The 23,845-nt window shown below is 39.3% G+C and overlaps 2 protein-coding genes across 3 annotated transcripts; both read right to left on the bottom strand.

The window, feature by feature from the left end:
• Nucleotides 1-837: 837 nt before the first annotated feature.
• On the bottom strand, nucleotides 838-15,022 carry si:dkey-9k7.3 (circularly permutated Ras protein 1). 2 transcript variants are annotated; one of them, XM_038732508.1, is made up of 19 exons: nucleotides 14,758-15,022; nucleotides 12,417-12,468; nucleotides 11,772-11,828; nucleotides 10,211-10,342; nucleotides 10,044-10,130; nucleotides 9,849-9,934; nucleotides 9,449-9,646; nucleotides 8,643-8,687; nucleotides 8,401-8,490; nucleotides 7,683-7,834; nucleotides 7,500-7,581; nucleotides 6,578-6,705; nucleotides 6,318-6,402; nucleotides 5,379-5,485; nucleotides 4,578-4,690; nucleotides 4,180-4,291; nucleotides 3,297-3,437; nucleotides 2,625-2,718; nucleotides 838-2,257 (listed from the first exon to the last, which is right to left on the bottom strand). In XM_038732508.1, exons 2-19 carry the CDS (start codon nucleotides 12,466-12,468, stop codon nucleotides 2,120-2,122), a joined length of 1,899 nt encoding a protein of 632 aa, XP_038588436.1. In that variant the 5' UTR covers nucleotides 14,758-15,022; the 3' UTR covers nucleotides 838-2,119. The 2 variants fall into 2 exon arrangements, with proteins under 2 accessions (XP_038588436.1, XP_038588437.1); XM_038732509.1 differs by lacking the exon at nucleotides 11,772-11,828.
• Nucleotides 15,023-15,154: 132 nt separating this feature from the next.
• Nucleotides 15,155-23,694, bottom strand: tkfc (triokinase/FMN cyclase). The gene is made up of 17 exons (XM_038732510.1): nucleotides 23,564-23,694; nucleotides 22,822-23,011; nucleotides 22,634-22,738; nucleotides 22,227-22,414; nucleotides 21,471-21,549; nucleotides 21,299-21,388; nucleotides 20,250-20,284; nucleotides 20,061-20,145; nucleotides 19,468-19,557; nucleotides 19,213-19,329; nucleotides 17,699-17,818; nucleotides 17,475-17,612; nucleotides 17,284-17,390; nucleotides 17,107-17,213; nucleotides 16,661-16,694; nucleotides 16,426-16,518; nucleotides 15,155-15,936 (listed from the first exon to the last, which is right to left on the bottom strand). Exons 1-17 carry the CDS (start codon nucleotides 23,567-23,569, stop codon nucleotides 15,778-15,780), a joined length of 1,743 nt encoding a protein of 580 aa, XP_038588438.1. The 5' UTR covers nucleotides 23,570-23,694; the 3' UTR covers nucleotides 15,155-15,777.
• Between the last annotated feature and the right edge of the window lie 151 nt (nucleotides 23,695-23,845).

Below are 23,845 nucleotides of genomic sequence, written 5' to 3'. Positions count from 1 at the left end.
GAAGGCCAAAAAGAAGAAGATAGTTCTGCAGCAGGTTTTCTGACTCTTCTCTTTCCTCGCTCCACCTCGTTTCTTCTGTCTTTTATCTCATTTATCCTCCCTTCACAAGTATTGTTGACTTGTCTGTGTTTCTTTATTGAAGGCAATTAACGTATGTAACATCTGCATCATATCTACCATGAAGATGCTGGCTGTGTCTGCACTTGATTGCCCCGTAATAGCTCTGGCCAGAGCTGATGGTGCGTGTTAATGCCAATGCTTTGAGTTGTTTTGTGTGTGTATGACCATTTTGTACACATGCAAGTGCTGATCCCAGTGCTATTGTATGGTGCAATTAATATAGTATGGCGACAAAACATGTGGGAGACACCGGACTATACTGTAAATCCACATTTGGTATAAGATGACCAGTAATTTACAGAGAAATGTTTAAATTTACAGAGATGCATGTCCTTTCTTTTTTTTTTCTTAAGCAGGGACTCAGCTGACCAACAAGTCAACATCTTCCACTATGTCCCAGCCACCCTGACCATAGAGATTCCTTGTGTAACGCAGAGGCATGAAGTACCTGTCAAAATTAGGAACACTGGTGAACGTGTGTTCGTGATTATGACTTGTCTGTCTGTGTCATCAGTCTCCTATCTAACCTGAAGGCTCTATATTTCTCCACATGCATTACCGCTGCAATGCTACTTATGGAATGAAGCTACATGTGACATAAGCCAGAGATGAATTGTCTCTTTGTGTTTACTGAATGTATAATGCTTTTAGCACAATCTTGTATTGTGTTATCTTTTTAATTCTTTATGCACCAATAAAAGGCTAAAGCACTCAAAACAAGCTTCTTATATGTTTTTTTAATCTGTGTCAAATCTGCACTTTTGAGTTAGGCAATATGTCAAGATACAGATCAATATGTATTTTACTGTCTAAACATTTTACCGTTACAACATTCAGACTTCACAAAGAACTTCCCATTTACAACACCATGTCAGGGGCCATTTCGTTTTGCCCAACAGTGCCTGCTTAATTTGAGCAAAATGGAACATCCTCCTTTTATAGATGCTCAATATGTTGTACAAGTCTTAGACCTTTAAAAATATGCTTATTGCCACAAATGTCATTTTCCAAAGTGCTCAAAAATTGAGGTAGAATAACTTGTTTATAAACATTATATAAAATACAAAGGCAGGAAGAATTCTAAAAAGACTGATCAGATCATTTTATTTGACATGAAACAAATCTGTTCCCTTTTATGATTTATATTTCCTATAAAACAGAAATCCAAATAAATACAATACAGATTTGTTTGTCTACATTTCTCATGACAATCTGCCCTGATATAATGTTTGTATGTGTCCCTCATTGTTCTGGGAAGTTCTGCAGCTGCCAATAACATCCTGTCCTGAACTTGATGCTTTCACTCCGGGCCTCATTTCATTTATTTAGCTGACGCTTTTATCCAAAGCAACTTACTCTGGAGCAATTAGGGGTTAAGTGTCTTGCTCAGGGACACATTGATGTGTCACAGTGGATTCGAACCTGGCTCTGTCACACCAAAGGCATGTGTCTTATCCAGTGCGCCATCACCGACGTTTCAAGGCTGAGAAAAAGTTGACTGTTGACCAGAAACCTGCGTTGTTACAAGTGTGATGGATTAAGTATGAAACTAAATGATGTGTTAATACTGAGGCTTCCATGTTCCCTCTTTCACCTGTAGCCTTCCGTGAGTCTGGTTTGTGATAAAAGGCCCAATTTCAACACATTTTCCTAATGTAAATTGTGAATATTGACACGTTATGATGACAAGCTAAAACAGACGTGGCATATGAACTGACAGATGAAAGATGAATAAGTCCTCCGAGCTCTTTTTCAGTCAGACCCACAAGTCATGTGTTAACCTCATCTTTTTCAAGCTTGCACCTTGTTGGTTATTTAATCATGTTTAATTTTCTTGTTTGAGTAAACAGTGCTCTGTGCTTTTCACGTCATTTGTTAAATTATTCCTTCACAGTCAGCTGTGCAATGAACATCCCTCTAGTCCTGCTTAACAAGTTTAAGTGAGCCAATATGGCCAAATATGAAATAATGTCTCCGTATTTGCGGATGACTGATTTCTTTATATTGCTTCCATGAGTGCCTTCTTCTTCTTCCTCTGTGTCTTCTTTGGGATCTCAGTTGTGTTGCTGTTGTTGTTGCTGACGCTGCTGGCTCTCTTCATCTGGTACATTATCTTAGCTGCCTCATCAGACAGGGTCTGCAGGAGGAAAGAGGTTACAAACTAGAGTTCTGTGACACAAGCAGTCCCATACGTTTGCCTTGTTTAAAGGGAACTTTGATTTTCAGATCGATTTAAAGTAGTAGATCAATATGTTGGAAAATACATTTATTCAGAGTTAGATAAGAAGATTGATACTTTAATTTCTATCAATATGAAGCTAAAGCTAGAAGCTGGAGATGGTGGAAACAGCCAGCTTCACTCTTGTCATTTGACTTTGTTTTACTGATGAAATTATTTCACCGGACACTCTTTAGTTTTAAGGAAAGAAAAATCTCAAATTACTGAAAATGAATTTATCGCTTTCATTGATATGAACGAATGAAATGGTGAAATGTACGATTACCTGGGATTCTGTGGTGATGTCGTCACAGATTGTCGTCATGGTGTCCATCCAGTTGCCATAAATGCTCTCTTCCTTTTGGATTGGCCTCTGCTTACTATGTGAAAGGGGAAATGCAACAACAACCAGAATAAACACAAACACACACGTTTGTTCCTGTATCCCAGTGGAGACATTTGCACACAAAGTCTGACCCGTCTGACCTGTTGAAAATGGGCTATTTGAGTTATGAAAATATACTGTGCTTTTGATGGATGCAAAAAAAAAGGGCAGAAAATAGAACTTGTTCTGAAAACTTTAGTGAGGGATGAAAGTTTCAAAGGTGTGTAAACGAGCAACAATTTCAGACAAAAAATACAGACTTGGTGTGAAAAGGCAAAGTCAAAAATCAACAGTTTATGGTAAAAAGGAGTGAGCTGCCAGGTTGGCACACATGCACGCACCCAAACACAGTCAGAGTCACCACAATTGTGAGCTGACAGGTCTGGGTCCCCACAATGTGATGTAAACCAAGGGCATACTACGGGTAAGTGATGATTTTCAAACTTTCAAATAGTGATTAAATTATAAAAATATATATATATTAGCTTATGTGACTGTCATCTTGTCTGAAAATAATTCCTTTTTTTAATGGTGCCTGGTAGAAACATGATTTCAGAGGTCAGAGAGTCATACCTGATTTGGTTGAGCAGGTCTTGCTGTGCTTTTAGTTGCCTCTGTGCTTCCTGCACTCGACCCTCCATGGTTAAACTGGCACAGAGCTGAGCACAGTGAACACCAAGCACCGCCATGTTGAGGCTACCAGCCCAAATCCGGCTTCAGACAGAGGACATGAGAAAAAGACAGATAAAATAACACAGCAGAATGCATTCACAACACTCAAGTTTCAACAGTGATATTAAAATGACACCCTTATATATACACTGCATATACATGGCAAAGCATTACATTTGAGTATAAGCATTCCAAAAAAATAAAAGATTCATACTTCTCACTAGGGCTGGGCAGTATGGCCTAAAATTAAAATTATGGTATAATTTAAAGCACAGACATTGACGGTATGTATCACAGGATAATTACTTGAGTATTTAACTAACTAATGTGTCAACTATGACAGTTTTTGATCTTTACTATGGATACAATCAGGTCAATACTGCAAAAGTATTACACAGCTCAGTATTCTACCCTATAGTGTTATTTTAATTTTTTAAATTTTATTATAGCTTTATTTTACCAGGCAAGTTAATTAAGAAAGGGGAAAGGGTGCTGGGATATAAATAAAAACATAAAACAATAGACAGAGGATGCAGGACAACACAGTCCCAACAACCAACCTTAAAAACTAGGCACAAGGACACAAAGAGACCAGATGAGAAAATAATTAAAAGACATAAGATAATCTACAGAGAGTAGATGATGGCACAATTGTTGAATAATAAAAACAATCTAGATAGAAGCAGAGCGACATATAACAGCACATGAAGCAATTACAGTTTTCTGTAAATGAGTTGGTGATTTTGCCTTTAAAAGTGGCAGTGGTGACTAGAGTATTGTTTACCTGCTGATAGTAACTGGTCGTTGTTCGGTAATGATGCGAGTGACGTTTTGTTGGTCTCTGGTCTTGAACCTCAGCTGGAGCTGAAATGGGAGTGTTTCCTTCTGGAGACACACTGTCACACACATTGACACACATTACATCTTTGCATAACAGTTTATTTTATACTATTAATTGGATTTGGACGTTGGCTGCTCTGTGAAGCACCTAGTGCCAAATTTAATCAGTTAAGTATGTTCAATTCTTTCTATTTCATTTTATGTGCTCGTTATGGCAAACAGAACACACCACTGGGGTGTGAGTCCCCACAATGTCAGTGGGCTGCCAGGTCATGGTCCCCACAATGTGGTGTAACCTATCTATTGAAATTTATTTTGTTTGGCCAGTAACACCGGTCTTACCGTCCATAAACTCTGGCTTTACAGCAAACTGGACGGTGATCTCCAGCCCCTTGGTCACATTCCCTATCTCTCTCACCAGTTTGTGATTGTTTTCATCCTCATATGGAAAATACCTACAGAGAAAGCGAGAGAAAATAGTAAAAAAAAAAAAAAAAGCCACGAGCTAGGTTTCCCAGGTATAGATGCAATGAATAGGAAAGGGAGAATTTATGAACAGAAAGCACTTAAATTAGTATTTTGGCATATTTATAGCTATATAGTTATACAGTATTTACACCAGACTTATAGTAGCATGGACCACGGACGTGGATTATTTTGGTATCTATGTTCTCATCGTTGGTAGGTTTGAGACTGTCCTCACCAGAAAAACAACAATACAGGTTGTGTGTGCAGCACATAAATATGACCCATATTTACATCAGTAGCAAAGCAGGAAGTCCAGTGATGTATTATAAATAGGGAGAAAGTCCAAAGAAGGAGGCAGGATGGGATGGTTGGATGGGTCAAACGCCGGACATACACTTGAGAGTGTTTGAGTTCCATGTGAAACCAAATAAATGTTATTTTGAGTTTTAATTTACATAACATTACTGACTGACCTCCATCACGTGACTTACACAATGTACTTACTTTAACCCAAACCACAGTGTTTTCCTAACCCTAACCAAAGTTTTGGAAGGCATGGAAATACTCCACTAGATGGATAAAGCAACTTATGTTGTCGTTTAGGTTGGTGGGTTTACATATAAAACAACCGGAAAAGTTCCTGTTAATGTATTACTGTTGTCAGTCCTCACTCACACTCCATCAGAAGCTAACAGGGTTGCAGTGACTCCTGTTGCAAGGACGTTGTCGATGGAGGCTAACTGGATCTCTTTTGCAACAGTACCGATGTCCACCATGTTCACCTGTGCAGGAAAGGGAACAGAAATATATACAATGAGTTTTACAAGTCAAGATTATTCATTCATAGCATGTACATACATAATTAGATTGTTTTCTTTAGCTACTATACCATACACGTGTAATCTGTTTTGCTACATCACACCATGCTATAGCAACACACACATTTCAATACTTCAGTCCACATGTCGTGCATGTCTTTAACCAGGAATCTTAGAGAATATTATATGATCCTACTCACAACTGCACTATTAGGGGAAAAATAAATGATGAAACCATCTCTATGATAGATTAGTAATCACAAACAAACAGCTGCCTGAATGGAAATCAATCCAAACAAGACTAAAAGTCGACTGTCAGACTAGCAGCTCTGTAAAAGGTACTTAAGCCGCTAGTATACCCAATCAGAAATGCACGTTAGATGGTTGAACTTCTACCAGTCAACATTAAAAAAACATGTTAAAGAACAGCAATCTTTGGGTCCACTGAAACTCCAAAAACCCTCGGACACTACAGAGAAACCAGGACATGTCTGTCAGCAGGCCTTTGCAGTTATACTCTAGACCCACCTGCGTGTTTACAGGTGGACAGAGGTTCCTGCAAATCACTCGGGCGCAAGATTTAAGACCACTTCCTTCACTCTGTTCAGTCTCACTCTCATCTCATCTTTTCACTCAATTACCTACTCATTTCTCACCATGTAAATATTTAATTAAAAGCAATGGTAAAAAGAAAAGTCAAGTAAAGGTTACAGATCATTTCAGTTCAGTTGCATTCATTGAAAGCATTCCTCAGTGCTAGCAATTGTACTTATGTGAAAGTACGTGCGTGTCTCACCCTTCCTCCAGTAGCATCAGCAAGTCTCCCAACGTCAGCCAAGCAACAATCTGTCCCTTCAAAAGTCATTACTGATATTATGACTCTGGGAGAAGAAGAAAAAAAGAACGGATTTAATTCTATACTTTTGATTTAATTAGATTCATTTACACAATAATGAGCACATGCATTACAAGCAAGGCCATAACATCTCTGTATCAATACATTCTGTTCATCATACAACTCTGTGTGTGTGTGTGTGTGTGTGTGTGTGTCCTCACCCACTCCTAACAGCCTGTTGAGCCAGCTGTTTGTAGAAATATTGAGTAAGTGGAGAGGAGGACAGAGAGGGAGTTAGCTCAATCTCACCAAGTCCGATGTTGGCGCGGCCGTCAGTACACAAAATCACCTGCAGAACACAGAAGATCAGGAACTCCATTACCCACAAGTCTCTTTGTTGTGTCTTTAAGTTGCCAGTCCACACAGGCGGTTGTCAAATGGCGAGCATCATTGTAAAGATGGGATGGGAGATTCGGCAGATCAGTTGCCTCACTTTGATAAAGTGACACATACTCAAGATAATAAATGATAAAATCAGGAAAGATCGTGGCTGACACCAACACGGGACAGCAGTTGCTTCAGACAGCCAACTCTGTTCCCATCTGCAGCTGGCCTCATCAACAAGGCCCGGGTCCCCCGCGGACACTGACTCTCATAGCAGCATCATCAGATCTGATTACTTAAAAGTACTTTTTTAAATACTTTATTTATATAGGTTTATGTTTATTGTTGTTGAGCACCCAGTCGCAAAAACAAATTCCTTGTATGTGTAAAATCAATGTGGCAATAAATCTGATTCTGGTGGTGCATGTAACCATGTTGAAACAAGTCACTCATTTTGGGTTTGGAAGGTGTAGCCAATGTGTAAGAAAATACAATATAAACATGAAATATAACAGGTATGCTGAGAATAAGTGCTGGTTCACTGAAGACCAGACCTAAGAATTAAAGGGTGAACATGTTATATCTTGTTCATTTAAATGATACACAAACATTAGTGTACAAGTAGCATTTTTAGACGGGATCGTGCGGCGGACCATTTCTTGCCTGGAAATAGTAGAAATAGTAGAATCTTCTCATTTAATTCCCAGCAAGAAAGCAAATAAGCGACTTTACTATTCCTTTAAAATTCTTTACACTCACCTTTGACCCGGGGTACCTGGATGCCATGGCAACTGAGGCTAACGCTGCAGGACCAAGACAAGTAGCCCCATGTTCCCTGAGCCTGGATATACAGAAATAATAAAAACACAGATTCAGTTCTGTACCAAAGGGATGGTCTACAGAGCTTTTAACTTTCCACCTTGGCCGCACAAACACACTTACTCTTTGACACTGTGTATTATTTGGTTGTAGGTCTCAGCGATGCAGTGAGGGATGCTATAGGCCACACCCTGTTGCCATATATGGTCGTAGTCGACCAACGCCCAATCCCTGAGAGTGAGTGGAGTACTAGTACCATCACCGTATATTACAACCTGTAAGGAAGGTTAGAGGATCACAGGGTATTAAAGCATGACAGCATTTATATTAGAATAGCACAATTTTACCTCCAAGTAGAAAAGCTTCAAGTAATTTATATTTTCACAGGGAATCCCAAGTACCCAAGATTGAAAAACTCTACTGTAGTTGGAGATATTGTGGCATTTTCTTCCCTTCAGAAGAAACAATCAGGAAGTCTTGCTTTTGATGTGGCAGGACGAGTCAAGTGTTTTCTAGTATATTTAATTATTTTTGTAGGTGATTCCTGGGTGTCTTGACTGTCAGTATTGCTCTGTTCCTTGTTTTTTTAAAAGGTCTGTCTTATGTTAAAGGTGTCTTGAACATTTAAATGTCTTTAATGTCTGGTATATGTTCTTGGATTGAGGTAATACTGAGGTAATGGCAGGTCTAGTTTTATCTTATCTTACATTTACTCATTTAGTTACATTGCTAAACATGTGTAAACCTCTTAGTTCAGTCTCATACAATCTTTAATAGTGACCTGTCTTTAGATTTTACATTAATTATTTAATTTTAAAATGGAAAACATTATTTCTCCTACCTCATCGTTGAACGTGACCAGTGCCACTCTCCTGTGGGGGGACTGCTGCAGCAGGGATTTTAGCGCCTTCTGCAGGGCATCCTGCATACCCTGTGGAAAAAACAACCAAGCAACAGTTAAAACGAGCAACAGTTTTTAATACCACCTCACGTCAAACATGTTTTATTACAATGGGTAAAGAGTGTATTCAGCCCCTTAGCAGTTTAGTAGTGAACCACACAAACAACAAATCAACATCTCACCTCTAGTCTGGATATGTATGCTGGAGATCCACTGGTTGAAGGAACCTAAAGTGGAGCAAACATGTTAGAAAGATGATACGTATAAAGATTTATGGGGATCATTTTACATAGACGTATTTTTCATTTTAATGCTCATTTGTTTTAACCACTGATAATTAAAAAGTATACCTCAAACAAAAACAAAAGTTTTGACAGTATAGAGAAACAAAGTGCATTACACCAAAGATAGGATGTGTGCCCACACACACACACACACACACACACACTAAATACGCTTTCCTGTTATTTCACTGCAATACTCTTGAGTAGGTGATGAACACTCTTGAAAGAAAAACAACATCTTAGATACGTTGACTTTCATGGGTGCTGGTGCTTTAAGGTAGTATTTTTTTATGTAGCCTCCAAACAAACTTTGCATTGTTACTGTGATGTTTTCCTTTCTTGAAATTGTTGGTGAAGTTTCCTGGAGGTAGCGTTCCTTCCTGTTCAGCATATAGATGGTATAAAGAAACATGGTGGCTATTACTGCTACTACTAACTAACAAAGTTTTAAAAGTTACTAGTCACTTTTAAAATTAAGATTTTACATTATAGGCTATGATATAAATATATAAAGCTCATGTTAATAAACATTATACCAGTGCTTCCAAACATTATTTGCTTACAACCTCTTACATAAAAAGCAGTGTGGTAGTCGTGGTGTCACACCATGTTTCAAATTTCTGTGGGTTGTTAGTAGTTCCACCAAAAAGACATTTCCCCTCTGAACGTCTGACATTGCTTCATTTAAATACGCACACACACACCTCTGTAGTGACACTCATGCTGCCAGAAATGTCCACACAGAACACCACCAGTGTGTCCTCCAGGTTTTGGTAGTCATCATCACTCTGATTCGGCAGGTAAAGGTCGTCACTGTGAACACCTGTACGCTGACCAACACACACTCTGTTCACGCTGTCGTTTATGCTGTTTTCATATCCGCAGAACTCACACACCCAAACCTGGGGAAGAGGAAGAGAAGGGGAGTTGTTTTATTTTTATTTTGTTTAACACCCTAACCCCCCTTCCACTGATTAATAAAACTATACCTCAAACAAATAAACAAAGAAAAGTTTTGACAGTGTAGAGGAAAAAGCTCACTGAACAAAAACTTGGCAAGTACGTGACTGCAGAAAGGAAAAGGTGAAATAAATTACCACTCACATTCCTCTCTGTAGAACTCAGACATGACAAGGCAGCACTACATTTCCCACAAATCACTGGGCTCTGAAAACACTCCAGGATTGAGGCTGGTTAGAGACGGAGAAATAGGTGTCAAACGAACAGTGGAACAGGTGTTTGTGTGTGTGTGTGTGTGTGTGTGTGTGTGTGTGTGTGTGTGTGTGTGTGTCCTCGGACCTTGGCTGATGTTGACCAGTTTTCCAATGCTGAGGGAGACGACATTGACGTTGGCGTTCAGCCTGGTTTGTCCCTCCAGCTTGTCAACTGATAAAACACCACATTGAAATATAACTTTGTAACACTCACGATTTATTTAAGACAATCAGGGGTTCAACAAAACTCACATCTGGGCGGGACAGGTGGCGGGAGGGATGGAGGACCGAGTGGAGGCTGGTAGGAGGAAAGAGGGGGCAGAGGCAGAGATGTAGGACGAGGTTTTCTAAAACGACGGGGAGGTAGCGGTGGAGGAAGTGGATCTAAAGAAAGAAAGAAATGAAGACCACCAATAACAATTCACATTAAGATAAAAACGATAGCTGTGTCCCAGCTGACTGTCCACCAAACTGAAAAGCAAATCATAGGCAAGGCAGGCCTATAAAGCTTTGTATTTCTTCAGATGTTAAAGCAGAGTGCATGGAGCCGTGGTAAGACATACACTCAACATTAAAAGCATTTAGAGGACAGTGTCTTCCTCTCCAAAACCAAAAATCCAAGAGCAGACATGTAGGGAATGAGTGTGTTTTTGTATTTCTTGTATACTAACTGTAAAAACAGCACAAGATGAGAATTAGTAAGCTATAGCGAGTAGTACAGATTTGGGAAACAACTTACGCCATTAGAGTATGTTACAAAGCAAGGTCAAGTTGAATCTGCTTCAGTTGAATAAAACTATCTCAAACTGATCTGGGTGTGGATGTTAACTTCCTTTCAGTTTGAACCAGCTTGTCAGCTATCCATACTACATGGTGAAGGTGGCGTTTCGTTCGCTTGGACCAGGTTTTGGTGGTAAGACACACTGGCTGTGGGTGGATGTACAAAATAAGCAGAAACTGATCAAAACTGAAATTAAGTACGGCTTTGTTCTTGTATAATTAAGTTTATCTGAACACGACTTTTTCTGTGTATGGACTTCCCCTGTTCTGAATTGCTATCTTTATATCTTCACTGTTTCTCTCTATCTCTTGCATTTGCAAGCATAACCCCCCAACACACACACACACACACCTACACACATGCGCTTGTTCCTCTATCCCCGTGGGGACATCTTATTGACATAATTTATTCCCTAGCCCCTTAGCCTCACAGCAACATAACTAACCTTAACCCTTACGTTACCACTTACCCTGTCCCTAACCCTAGCCTTTACTGTCACTACATGTTTACCCCTACCTTAAACCTATTGGTCTAACCTAGGTACAAGGTTGATTTATTTGTCACAATACAACAGATTGTAGAGTGAAATTGAGTTTGTAACTCCCTTCTGCTACTTAGCAGACAATATGCATTAATATTAAGCAATTATAAAAACAGAAAAAAAGAAATAAACTCTATTCAAATGAGCAGTGCTGAGGATGATTTAGTGATTTTGTCTGATCTGCCTGTGGTAACCTTCAATATGTCACCACAGTGACACGAGTCTTTATTGGTTAGCATGCATTCAGGTTAAAGTCCCCACCGCAATATAAAAACATGACACACACACACACACACACACACGCGCACACACACACACACACACTCAGATGTTACTACTTAATATTCTTTCCTGTTATTTCACTGCAATACTCTTGAGAATGTGACACTCTTGAGAGAAAAACAACAGCTTAAATATGTCGACCTTTATGGATGCTGTGTGTGTATGTGTGTGTGTGTGTGTGTGTGTGAGTGTGAAAGAGAGATAATTACCTTCATGCTGTTTAGCAATCACAATGTTGTCATACTTGGGCTCAATAAGAGAAATACCTGTGTATGTTGGGAAAATATGTTCATTAAGACAGATTTACGGTGCCAAAAATCATTGTTTTGGTCTTTGCTAAACAATCAATAGGCGATCCAGGCTTGAAATGATCCGACCAACCCCCATCTAACTCACACTTTAATACAAAAAAATAAAAGTAACATGATCGCAGAGTCGAATGCACGATCACCCAAATGATTTACCGAGATGTCACCAAGGTTGGAAGGAAGTAAGGAAAGAAGAAAAGGTTAATTTATGCAGCACAAGATTAACAAAGTGCTTATTAAATCTAGGAAATGGTGTGTACTGTATAGCACCTTTCTAGTCTTTCTGACCACTCACAGCGCTTTTAAGCTACATCACATGATTCACCCATTTTTACACATTCATACACTGATTGAACAGCCAACTGGGAGCAATTTGGGGTTCAGAATCTTGCCCAAGGAGACTGAAAACTCAGAAAAGCAATGTCATAAATGTTGAGTATTATAAAATCTCAAATGAGTTGGATGATGTAAAAAAGGCAAACTTTTCCAAAGTTTTCAGGCAGAGAGAAGTTACACAAAAATTAAAATTTTAATCAGTACACTCACCTGTCTCACCAGGACTCCAGTTACATACAACATGACTGCAGGCAAACTCCATCTGACACATGTAAAGACACAAAACCCTGTTATTACAACTTAATTTAAAATATCCTTTTACCTTCCTATGAACCCGACACACAGTAGCGCCAGAATGGCCTTCAAGAGTGAACTGAATCAAATTAACAGGGTTCAAGAAGAGAGACACGTGACTATCGGATGCAGAAAGAATCAGTTGGATCAGCAGACAGACAACAGCGGGTTCCTGGCATTGTGGATGTTCAGTCACCATGGCAACCGGGGCCACGATTTGGTTATTTTTCTAGTTAACAGGTGGGTGAGTAAAACCATGAAAGCAGTCATTTCCTGTTTGAACAACTGTGAGGGAAAGGAGAACAAAATGGTGAATAATGGCCTGGAGTCGGCTTACTGTGCACATGTACTGTATGTAACAGTATGTTACTGGTCCAGTAGTTTAAAGTGCAGTAATAAGTACCAGAGATGACAACTGAGTGAGTTCACCATGAAGGAGGTAGAAGGTTTCCGCAATGCAGCCGGCATCGTGAAGCTAAGCTGCATTGCTGTTCCTGTGTTCTTTGTGTCATTGTAAGTGCCTTTTCTGCATTAAGTGGCGCCTCTATTATTTCTAACACACATTATCAAGACACATTTGGGAAGACTTTCCCCACAGTCATAGACCACACAATGGCTCTATTCATAGTGAAGATTCTGAAAATATTTGTTGGTTGCAGCCCTAAACCAAACTCTGGCACTGTTGATAGACACAGTTCTAAGACTGCATCCTAATTCACTCAAATGGAGGAATCAGAAAATTGGCGTATTAAACCGAAGAGCTGTGGTACTTCTAAAAGATTTTTACTTAAACTCTCGCAATATACACCACAAAAATACAATTATGGTTGGCCCATATGTCTTTGACTAAATGTCAAAGGAATAGTTTTACATTTTGGGGAATAAAATTATTTCCTTTCTTAGATAAGAAGATTGATACCAAGTAAGTCCACCAAGTATAGCTCCGATCAGCAGTCAGCTAACTTAGCTTAGTGCAAAGACTGGAAAAACAGGGGAAAACAGGAGCCTAAAAATGACAAATTGCTTTTTTACACCAGCACAGCTCAACACATAACACAAAGTGGATTCTGTTACCTTTGGTCAGAGCCATACTAAGTGCTGTTTCCCCTTTGTACTAAGCTAAGCTAACCATGTAAATGCTCCGTATTTGTATAGCGCCTTTCTAGTCTTTTCGACCACTTAAAGTGCTTTTACACTACATCTGCATTCACCAGTCATACACATTCATACACTGAGCCTAAGTTCTCCGGAAAAACTAACATTCGTGCACCAGGGGCAATTCGGGGTTCAGTCCAAGGACACTTCGACATGCAACCAAGGGGAGCCAGGGATTGAACCGCCGACCATGTCCTGACTCTTGTTTAATATTTATATTTATTATGGGCAGAGAGTGGTATCAATCTTCACATCTAACTCTCCACAATAAGTGTATTTCTCCAAAATGTCTAACTTTTCTGTGTGTAACAGATTCAAATGTGCTTTTATCAGCATATCTTCATACACTGTCCATCTTAAACAAGTTTAAAACTTTTCTATCACTAAAAAACTAACTGACCTTATTACATCCAGTTGCCACAAGGCAAGTTTATATGTATACCACATTTCCACAATTAGGTCATTCAAAGTGCTTTACATAAAACATAAAAGGAAGACAGGGAAATAAAAAAAAAAGACATTTAAATACAATTACAAAATGGTTAAATAGGAAATAAAAACAAAATAAAACAGGACAATAAATTTGAATGTTAAAGTAAGACATTAATTAAAGGCCTAAATCTTCAGGCCTGATCTGCAGCTGCAGATATGCTATACAGAATGCATACCATAAATTGTACACAATAATAATGTTTGCTTTCAGTTTTCATACACATCATTCATAGGATTTGAATTACTAACTTAAGCTCTGGGATTCTCTTGTGCTAAAAACTTTGTATTATTAAACCTTGCTTATATTCTGTTGTAGTCTAACAGTGAATTTCTACATGTTAAAAAGTATAAAAAGTATTGGTGGATTTCACTATGTTGTCTGTTGTCTAGCAGCTGATATGTCAGTTCTAAAGGGAACAGGACTGAACTTTGAAACTTCATACAATTTTAAAACAGAAAATGCAAATGAATGGCACGTTAGGACACACACACACACACACACACACGTGAAACCACAAATGATTTTGGTCATATCTCAATATGGCAGCTGATTATTATGATTTATCACAAAGAACACATACACATTACTGTACAACAAAAATATAATTACCTTTGTCGTGGTCTGTGAACACTGGTGTTGCTAAAACTGAAAGCAAGTGTTAGTAACGCAGCCGGTTTTATAAATATGTGTGAATGTGTGGGCGTGTTCAAAGTCTAAAAAAGCAATACCGTGCTTGTGTGTCAGGAAGTCGACGCAGCGTTTGTAGTTGTGAGGAAGAGAGAGAAATGAAAGTTAAAAGGAAGAGCAGAAGTGTTGAAAGAAAGAAGAAAAAGATTTGTATCTGCAGAGAAAATCAATCGTAAAAATGTATAAAAGGTTTAGCAGAATGTGTGTCTCCCATTTCTCACTGAGCTTTGACCTCATAAATACACATGCATTGGTCTCCTTGTGTAGACTACAGAGACTGGAGTGCTGTAAAAACCACACACACAGACACTTTGCTAATATATATTATAACTGCATATACACAGCATAATAGTTGTTTTATTAGTTTGAATCAACACTGTTGTCTCAAGAAAGTGCATTTAATCCATGTACAACATTTGGAACATGAAAGAGCGATGAGATTTCAAAACACACGATGAATCAGGATGTGTTATTAGTCTTAAGTGGAGCACTCCGGCTATACAGAGAGATCAGCTGGCTCATCATGAGGAGGAGACAACACGCGTTCAGCAGAAAGGCTGCATTACAAACTGCAAGCTAGTTATTTGAAAGACGTGGGTGTTCACCCGGCAAGGACAGTCTGATGAGATATGTGATTACGGAAAGTGCAGGTAGCTAATGCTTTGCTTCCTCTTTGGCCTTAATTCTGACAATATTTTTGTTTGTTTTTTTACATTTGTCTTTTTACAATTTCCTAAACTGATCAGGCATCTACTTTGTCTCCATTCACTGTAGCCTATTTATTGTGTTAAACTTAAATTAGCTTGCAAATCTGAGCCTCAGAGAGGTAATGATCACAAATATCATTTAGTCACATTTTGTTTGTTAGTGAGGCAAAACAGATCTCTTCTGTTACTATTAGTCTGGTGATGGTAATAATCTGATCAGACACTATTTGCAGGATTACTTCTGCCCTTCCAGCGATTCTAGCACGGCTCTCAAGATGGTTGCTACAGCCACAGCGCCGGGGTCAGGCAGGTTGATCCGCTCAGCTGCGATGTAGCTGGCTCGCCCCGCCTTTGCTGTCAGGTCACGGGTGGACTCTGCCCCTGAGGCCGCTTTCTAGGAAGAGAGAGGAAAGGAAGGCAAAACGTACGTCAACCTAAGGGATATATGAACGCACACGCTTAAAGTGAAAAAAAGTCAACAATTAAAAAAAATCTGCTTTCATCTGCAGTTCTGAAACTCTTGCTCCAGTCCAAATTTTCAACCTGGTCGGCAACATGTAGCCTACAGCTGAATCGAAGCTGTTTACGGTCTTTTCGCTGACCCACCCTTCTCTGCTTCTGATTGGCTAGTAGTCCTTAACTAGGAACTGCGCATGTGCAACTCCCAACAAAGATCATTTAGAGACAAGATGTATCACTACATAGCTAAAATGAAGCCTTCAACACAGGGTGAAAAGAGGAGCTGCAGCAATGTGCAGTATGACAAAAAATACGGTGTTTTTTGAAAATTAAACCATGTAAACCTGTTCTGGTCCAACCTCTAAATAAGATTTTGAACCTGAAAATGAGCATAATACCACCTCTTTAAAGTATGCTATCATACCTGCACAGCAGTCTGTAGCACAGCCAACTGTCCACCAGGTGGTGATGTGGATAGCTTCAACAGCTCCTCCACAGCAGGACATAAAGCATCCAACTACAGCGGGAGAGAAACCGAAACAGATAGCTGGTTTATTTATCAGTATTTTGCTGCTGAGGACAGAAATATATTAACCAGGAAATATTTTTCAAAGTACAAAAGATGCATGAAAAGTAGCAGAGAAATGAGCATCCATCACCATCGTTCTGTCTCCAGGGTCAGCGCCACCGTATCTGCAAGACAGTTACAGATTGTTTAGATTGTAAATAAATTTCACTATTTCATGTTTAATCTATCAGATCAATTAATTGTTATAGTTTAATACATGAGTTTTTCCCAAGAGAAATAACTTCAAACTGTTTAACCGATACATTTTTAGCCAATCAAATCAAATAATTAACTAAGTGTTTCAGCAATTCTGGCATAGTTTGATATTCTATTCAGTCTCTGAAAGCCACCCCATGGCTTCTCTTCTTTGTTCTGTTTATTCTTATTTCTCAGATTTGGTCTACTTTTTATTTAGCCCTCTACATTTACTAGAAAACCACATAACACCACAACACACATGCATGCAAAGAGCACACCAATGCACAAAGACATGTAGGTATATCAAAAATAAACACAGCCAGACACACAGCCCCGCACCTCCTCATGGCCTGAGTCCCAGCATGCACTGCACTAGCCCAGGCTGTGGCGTTGCTCCGCCCCTCAGTCACATGACCAGCCGCAGCAGTCAGGAACAGACTGTACAACTGAAAGACCCATGAAGATGAGTGTGTGTGTGCGGGTAAAGATAGTGTAAGCTGTCGATTAATGACTTACCGCTCCTGAAGACCCGCCCATCTTCTCCTGCACCAATCCTGCGAGGACTAATAACAGTTTCCCAGGACAACCAGGGACCACGTGATCCTGAAGCCACTCCTGAATGGCTTAATGACGATTTTCACAACTTTAAAAATCAATACTTCATCATGTCTGTTCCTTGATGCTGATACGAACACAGTGTTTTCTACCTCTAGCAGCCTGTGAGTGAGTGTTCCCACAGTCTCCGTCCCCTGCAGCACGGTCCAGGGAGTTGAGTTCTTCCTGTTTTTCTAACAGCGTGGAACAAACTCTCTCTAACGCTTTACGCATCACCGGACTCAGAGGTCCTGGCAGAAACAAAAAACAGACATACTTTATTTATTAAATTAGTTATTTATTTTTGTCAGAACACACTGTAACCTGTGAAACTAACCTTCAGAGTGTGTGTCGTCCTGTGGCCGCGAGCTCATGGCTTGAGGATTTGTGATGTAGCAGCGTCCGCTTACGCACACACTGCTGAGGTTTGGCCAGGCGGGGGCGCTAGTCTTAGCATCTATATGGGATAGAGGATGTTAAATATGTGTGTGAGTTTTGTTGTTGTAATTATATCTTTGTGAGGATCATTACAGTTTTGAACCCAATGAAGACATTTCTGGGAAGTGAGGACATTTTGCCTTTCCTCACTCCTTCAAACAGTCCCTCCAGGATTTCGCAGGGCTTTTTTGTGATTGTGGCGCCAAAAATGCCAGATTTTGCGGCAGCTTTAAAAAAAAAAAATTGTGATGAAAGTTCTTGGACATTTTTTTGCAATAAAAATGTGGGAATAAGTGAAAACTCCAAAGGTAGATGTGATGTTTTCAAACTTTATAATTATACTAAAAGCTTTCTCAAAATGTTTAAACACTAGACTTTTTATTCCTAAACTAAATCATACATACTAGTCTTTTCTAGTCTGAAGCCCTCCTTGCGTTTCTGCCACTCTCCGCAAATGTTCTGCATTAAAAGTGTTTGTTAATAGATGATTTCTTTTTATATTTGACCACAATACTACACATTTTGCAAAACATTCGGCGCCCGCTTTTGTAAAGAAGATCTGGAAACTGTTTGTCACGATCAGTTGCTGTTATTTTTGCAGGCAAGTGTGAGACGTTGGCATCACACATGTCTGCTGCAACATGTAAACAAGGAAGTGAGCTGGCTGACGTATGACCAGGGAGCAACAGCCATCAGCCAAATGCAGGTAAAATATGTAAACGGCTGGTAGATTTACATCACTCACGAGCCAAAAAACAATGGTAATCTATTGAGTGGCTGGTACACTTTGAGCATTCACTAGCCATTGGCTGGTGGACAGAAAAGCTCACTTTGCACACTGATGACAGAATTTTGCAGGGAAATGGCGTTGATAGGTCAAATAAGCAGAAAAGTTGCAATGTCTGGTCAAAATTGCAAGTCAGGCTGAATTCATTGGGATTTGTTGAATTTGTATTAATAGCTGCGAAATTCTGGAGGGACTGTTCAAAGAGCAGTTTTAGGGTAACGACTTGATTTAAAGTAGGACTTAGTTTGGCTTCCCCATGTCAAGCAATGGACTAGACAAGACAAAGTTTCAAATAAGTATCATGAGTTAATAAGGCAAAAGAGAGTTTGATAAGGAAAATATGTGTCTGGATATTTCTTTTCTTAACACTTTATTAGTTTATTTATAAGACTAAAACAGCTTAGAGATACTGTGTAACAAACTTGCCTCTTGCACATCTCCCAGCTGAAACTATGGCGTGTTGCTTAGTTCATTTCTTTGAGTATTTTAAACAAAAATCCATCTTATCTAAAGGTGCAATCCTTTAACACACAGATATCATCTTCATCATTCTATTGAACTATTGAACTTTAAGAACAGGGTTAGGGTAACTACAGCAAGACAAACGCGTGCATGTGTATGCTCACCAAACAGTCGAAGTGTTTCCTGGTCGGCTCTCATCAGGGTCAGTGACACTCCCGCCATCTCCAACGATGTCATGAATGACCCGGACATGACCCTGGCAACCACCACGCCTCGACTCTCTGCAACAGCAGAAACAGCCAATCACTTTCCACAACATCCTCAGAGACGTTTACCGTTGAAGAGTATGTATCTATCTATCTACATACATGAACACAGATGAGCAAATGTATCCATAAACACCAACACGGTCTACTTACCCAGACAGATGATGGCCGCTCTTGTAACCACAGCCATCTCCAGGCAGGACAGAGCTCCGAGGTTGTTCACACACACAACCACAGTGTCTCCTGTATAAAAGAAGAAGGATTCACATGCAGAGTCCAAATACAACACGGATACATACATTTAAAGTAGGGCTGGGCGATATCACGATAAAAAAAAATTTCACATCATTCAGTATCGATAATTTTCACAATAAATGTCAAATCATTATTTCTTTCAAGTTTAAAGGCTGATTTTTGAGTGAAATTTGAAGAAACCAGATGGTTAATTGTGGTTTTAAACTTTTCTTTATGGTCAGAACAAACAGTTAATGCCAAACAGTGGATCACTTAACAAATCTGAGGTAGAACATGAAAAACAATTGATGAAATATTTTTTCAACAAATATGCATGAGTAAAATAGAGTAAAATCTTCTGTCAGTCCTTTTTCCTCAAGAAAAAAAATGTCTTAATAGAACTAATTCAAACCAAACATTTATTTAAAATTATATTGTGATAATTATCATTATTGTTTTATTGCCAGCCCTATCAGTGTAAATAGAGATATAATTTATTATAGTTAGAGCACCTGACTTAAGAAGCAGATGTGATTGGCTGTCGGGGTTGGTCATGTGATCTATCATGGTCTTCACCACCTCATCTGCTGATGCCACCTGAACAGGATAAATTAATAAAACTCAGACAGATGAACGACAATATAAAGAGAAAAAAGGTAAACAGTCGTATAATTAGTAGATGTATGCTGAATCTGAATCACCTTTGACCTTTTAATTCCAGGTTCACCGTGGATCCCTGAAGAAGATGTAAAACACCAGTTAAACATTTAGAAATGCCCAAGCTTACTACAAAATCTCTCCCACCGTTCTCCTCTCTCAGTTTTGTCTCCGCCCATCCTTCTAAGATATACTTTGACATGGGAGATTTAGTAGATATTTGGGTTCATAGATACACTGTACTTCTTAGAGCAGCACCCCAATTCAGTCAAAAATAGAAACAATACGGAGGAAAACCTCAGTGCTCGTCATACATTTGAGGTTCACCCAGTAAAAAAACAAAACAAAGATAGCAGATTCTCTGCTGAGATTTTGACACATCCACATCTGCTTCCACCCCTTTACAATCAGGTAAACAGACCTCAAGGTCACCATTTCTATTAGGATTATTATCAACACTAACCTGGTTATTGTTTCTGGAAAGACAAGCTGCTGTTGAGTCACAAATGTAATCCTATTTAACCCCTTTGCATTTGAGTGGAGACAGATATCTCAAAAATGTGGCTCGTAAAAACAGAACTATGAAAGGCTGGATACCACTGAGTACAGGTTTTAAATGTCTTTTTGTCATTTTAGTCAACTGATAATGTTGTAATTTAGTTCACGTTATGCTATTTTGATGTTCCATTACCAATTTCCAATGTATTGCAACACGAGCCACTAGAGGGTGCTATTCAGTTATTGTTCCACAAAATCAAATTCCAAGCAAAGCGGGTCCCAGCTATCATCAACAAAAAGAAAAAAAATCCTGAATACACCCAACAGTTTCACAGTCTCTTCAAATATGATAATTTTTTAACCAACAGTTGAATAAACAAAGTAAATGATAGGAAAGGGGTCTACACATCTAAATTTAAATCTAATTATGTGTTAAAAATGTCTGGCAGAGACTTTTTATTACCTCAAGAATGAAAATTTTAATTATTTGGTATCAGACCTACAATCCGTAATCTGTCCTTACTCTCTATCCCTCTCTCTTTTGCCCAATTCCACTTTCCAAATTCTCCTCCTCCATTTCTTCATCTTCGCTCACCCAGTCCCAGCTCCATGTCTCCTGGAGGCAGGTCAAAGGAAGGCAGGCAGCCTGGAACGCTGCACGGAGAAAGACTCACCCCCAATGTACCTGCAACAAAAACCACAATGCAATATGCGAAAGCATCTCAGTATTTCTGCCAAGCTTTCAGTGAGCAAAAACGGAGACTCACCGATTCCCTTCAAAATCTCTGTCACCTTGGAAACAATCTGGTCCAATGAGCAGCCTTCTTCTGCTAAGGCACCTGCCAGCTGACAGAAAGTGTGACCAAGTATCATGAGGTATTTTTAAAAACAAAACAAAACATCTGTGTTGTTGAGTTGCATGATGGGAAATGTAGGATCCAGTGTATAGAATTGCAACTCTAAATTGCTGAAGCACTCATTTAAAATCAATCTTGGCCTAAAAAAAAATACAATTCACACTAAAAGTACACATATTTTAAAATGTTTAAATGAGATGCTATTAATTATACAAATTATTTATTAATTATACAAAGAATGGAAATGTAAACTCCTGAGCTGTTGAGATTTCAGTGCTAATTCACATTTATTCATCTGAATATCTTTTTTCTCTTGATTTATAAAACTTTATGAAAAAATCCTAAGTCTATAGGACTAGGCTTAAACATAGAAACTGACCCTATGAGGTGACAAAACTGGACCCTCGCAAGAAGATAGTGAAAGAAAAAAAAAAGTCTTACGGATGTTTATTTGGATAAACAACTCTATAAGTATTTGAATTTGAAGTTTTAGAAGAAGTGCAACGATCTGCTAGACCGTCATGGAAATAGCTGAGCAAACTGATAACAGAGAAACCTCCATTTGTGAGTATGGAGGTTGCCTTGAGTTAAGTTTTTTTTCTGTCACTCTATTATTTCCAAGGTAAAGCACTAACAGCCATGCATGACATTGTTGTTGTTGTTTACCTTGTGTATGAAGATGGTGCCACACAAGCCTCTCCTCCCGGCCTTGCTGGGTTGGTCAAAGGCGCAGTCCTCTGCTACTATCACCATGTCAACAGCGACGCCGTGGTTATGGGCCTGCTCTGCTGCCAGTCCAAAGTTGAGGCGATCGCCGGTGTAGTTCTTCACAATGAGAAGGACTCCGGAGGCTCCTGTGGGGGGAGTAGGGTCGTTATTCTTCAGTGAATAGTCATTTCATTTCATTGTTCTTTAAATGAACGTTCACAGTATTGTCTTAAACTTATTTTAACACAATAAGTTTATATAGTCATTTTGTACTTGACATGTCTTTGATTAATGAATTGACATACGATCAGTCAATAAACATGCACAAACAGAAAGCCAAAAAAAAAAAAAAAAGAGTACATTACCTGCATTGTGCAGGGAGAGGATGGCAGCCAGGATGCTGGCAGGAGGTGGAGAAGCAAATACTCCACCTGCTACAGCTGCTGACAGCATACCTGCCCCAAGATACCCTGAAGACAACAGAGAAAGTAAAATGTGAAATATAAAGACCTGAGATCATTAAAGACTCCATTTTAAACTATAAAAACCGTACCCCCGTGTGCCGGCTCATGTCCCGAACCTCCTCCAGACAGCAGGGCCACTTTGCCTCTCAGATTGTCCAGGTCGGACCGTAGCACAACTCTGTGGCCCTTCAGCAGAGACAGGCCCCCACTGGCCCTCACGAGGCCACAGAGAGCCTCGTCCACACAGCTATCTGCTGAGTTTATCAACTTCTTTTTGGGCTGAGAGAGAGAAATAAAGAAAGGTCTTACAAAATGTAAATAAGCTCACTTAATACAATCCATCCATTATGTCCTGCTTATCCAGGATTGGTTGCAGCAGGCTAAGCAGGGTATTCCAGACACCTCTCTCCCCAGAAACACCTTCCAGCTCCACCTGGGGGATCCCAAGCCAGAAGAGATATGTAATCCCTCCAGCTAGTTCTTGGATCCGTTTAATTTTTCACATAAACACACACGTAAGAGTCCTTATTACACACACACACACACACAGCACAACCCAAGTTTACAGAAGCTGCACAGTAAAGTGTTATATGCAACAACAACACACTGTAAAATGTGGGATTTACAGCTGTTCCTTCACTTACGTTGCTGCAGTGGACTCTGATCCTGAGTGGCAAGTGTGCACAGCAAGGCTAACTCAACCAGGCTAACAAAACACTCATGTTTACACACTGTCATTCTTCATGTCTGCATAAATTCACAATCAGAATCACTCACTGCTCAGTGCATCTCTTCACTGATCGATAATACCATTTAAAAATGTATGTTTACCTCCATTGCTTTAACACTTGTCTTGGCTTCGTTTCCTTTCCCACAGCAACTTGAACCAGAAGACAGAAATCGCCCAGAATGTGCAAGAAAACACCGGAAATAATGCGATTGTGCCTACAAAATAAAAGCGTATGATTGATCTAATTGTATAAAAGGGTCACTGCCTATTTTGCAGAACTGTGCAGTACCTGTCGCAAAATACTGTACCAAAGTACTATTATGTCAAATATGCGCTAAAACAACGACCTAAAATTGTATCATTAGTTAAAAGTGAGGTCCCTT

This window comes from Micropterus salmoides, unplaced genomic scaffold (genome assembly GCF_014851395.1).
Source record: "Micropterus salmoides isolate LMB-PRFRI ecotype aquatic unplaced genomic scaffold, ASM1485139v1 Ms_hic_scaffold_2, whole genome shotgun sequence".
Taxonomy (NCBI): Eukaryota; Metazoa; Chordata; class Actinopteri; order Centrarchiformes; family Centrarchidae; genus Micropterus; species Micropterus salmoides.
This window is presented reverse-complemented; position numbering and strand designations above follow the sequence as displayed.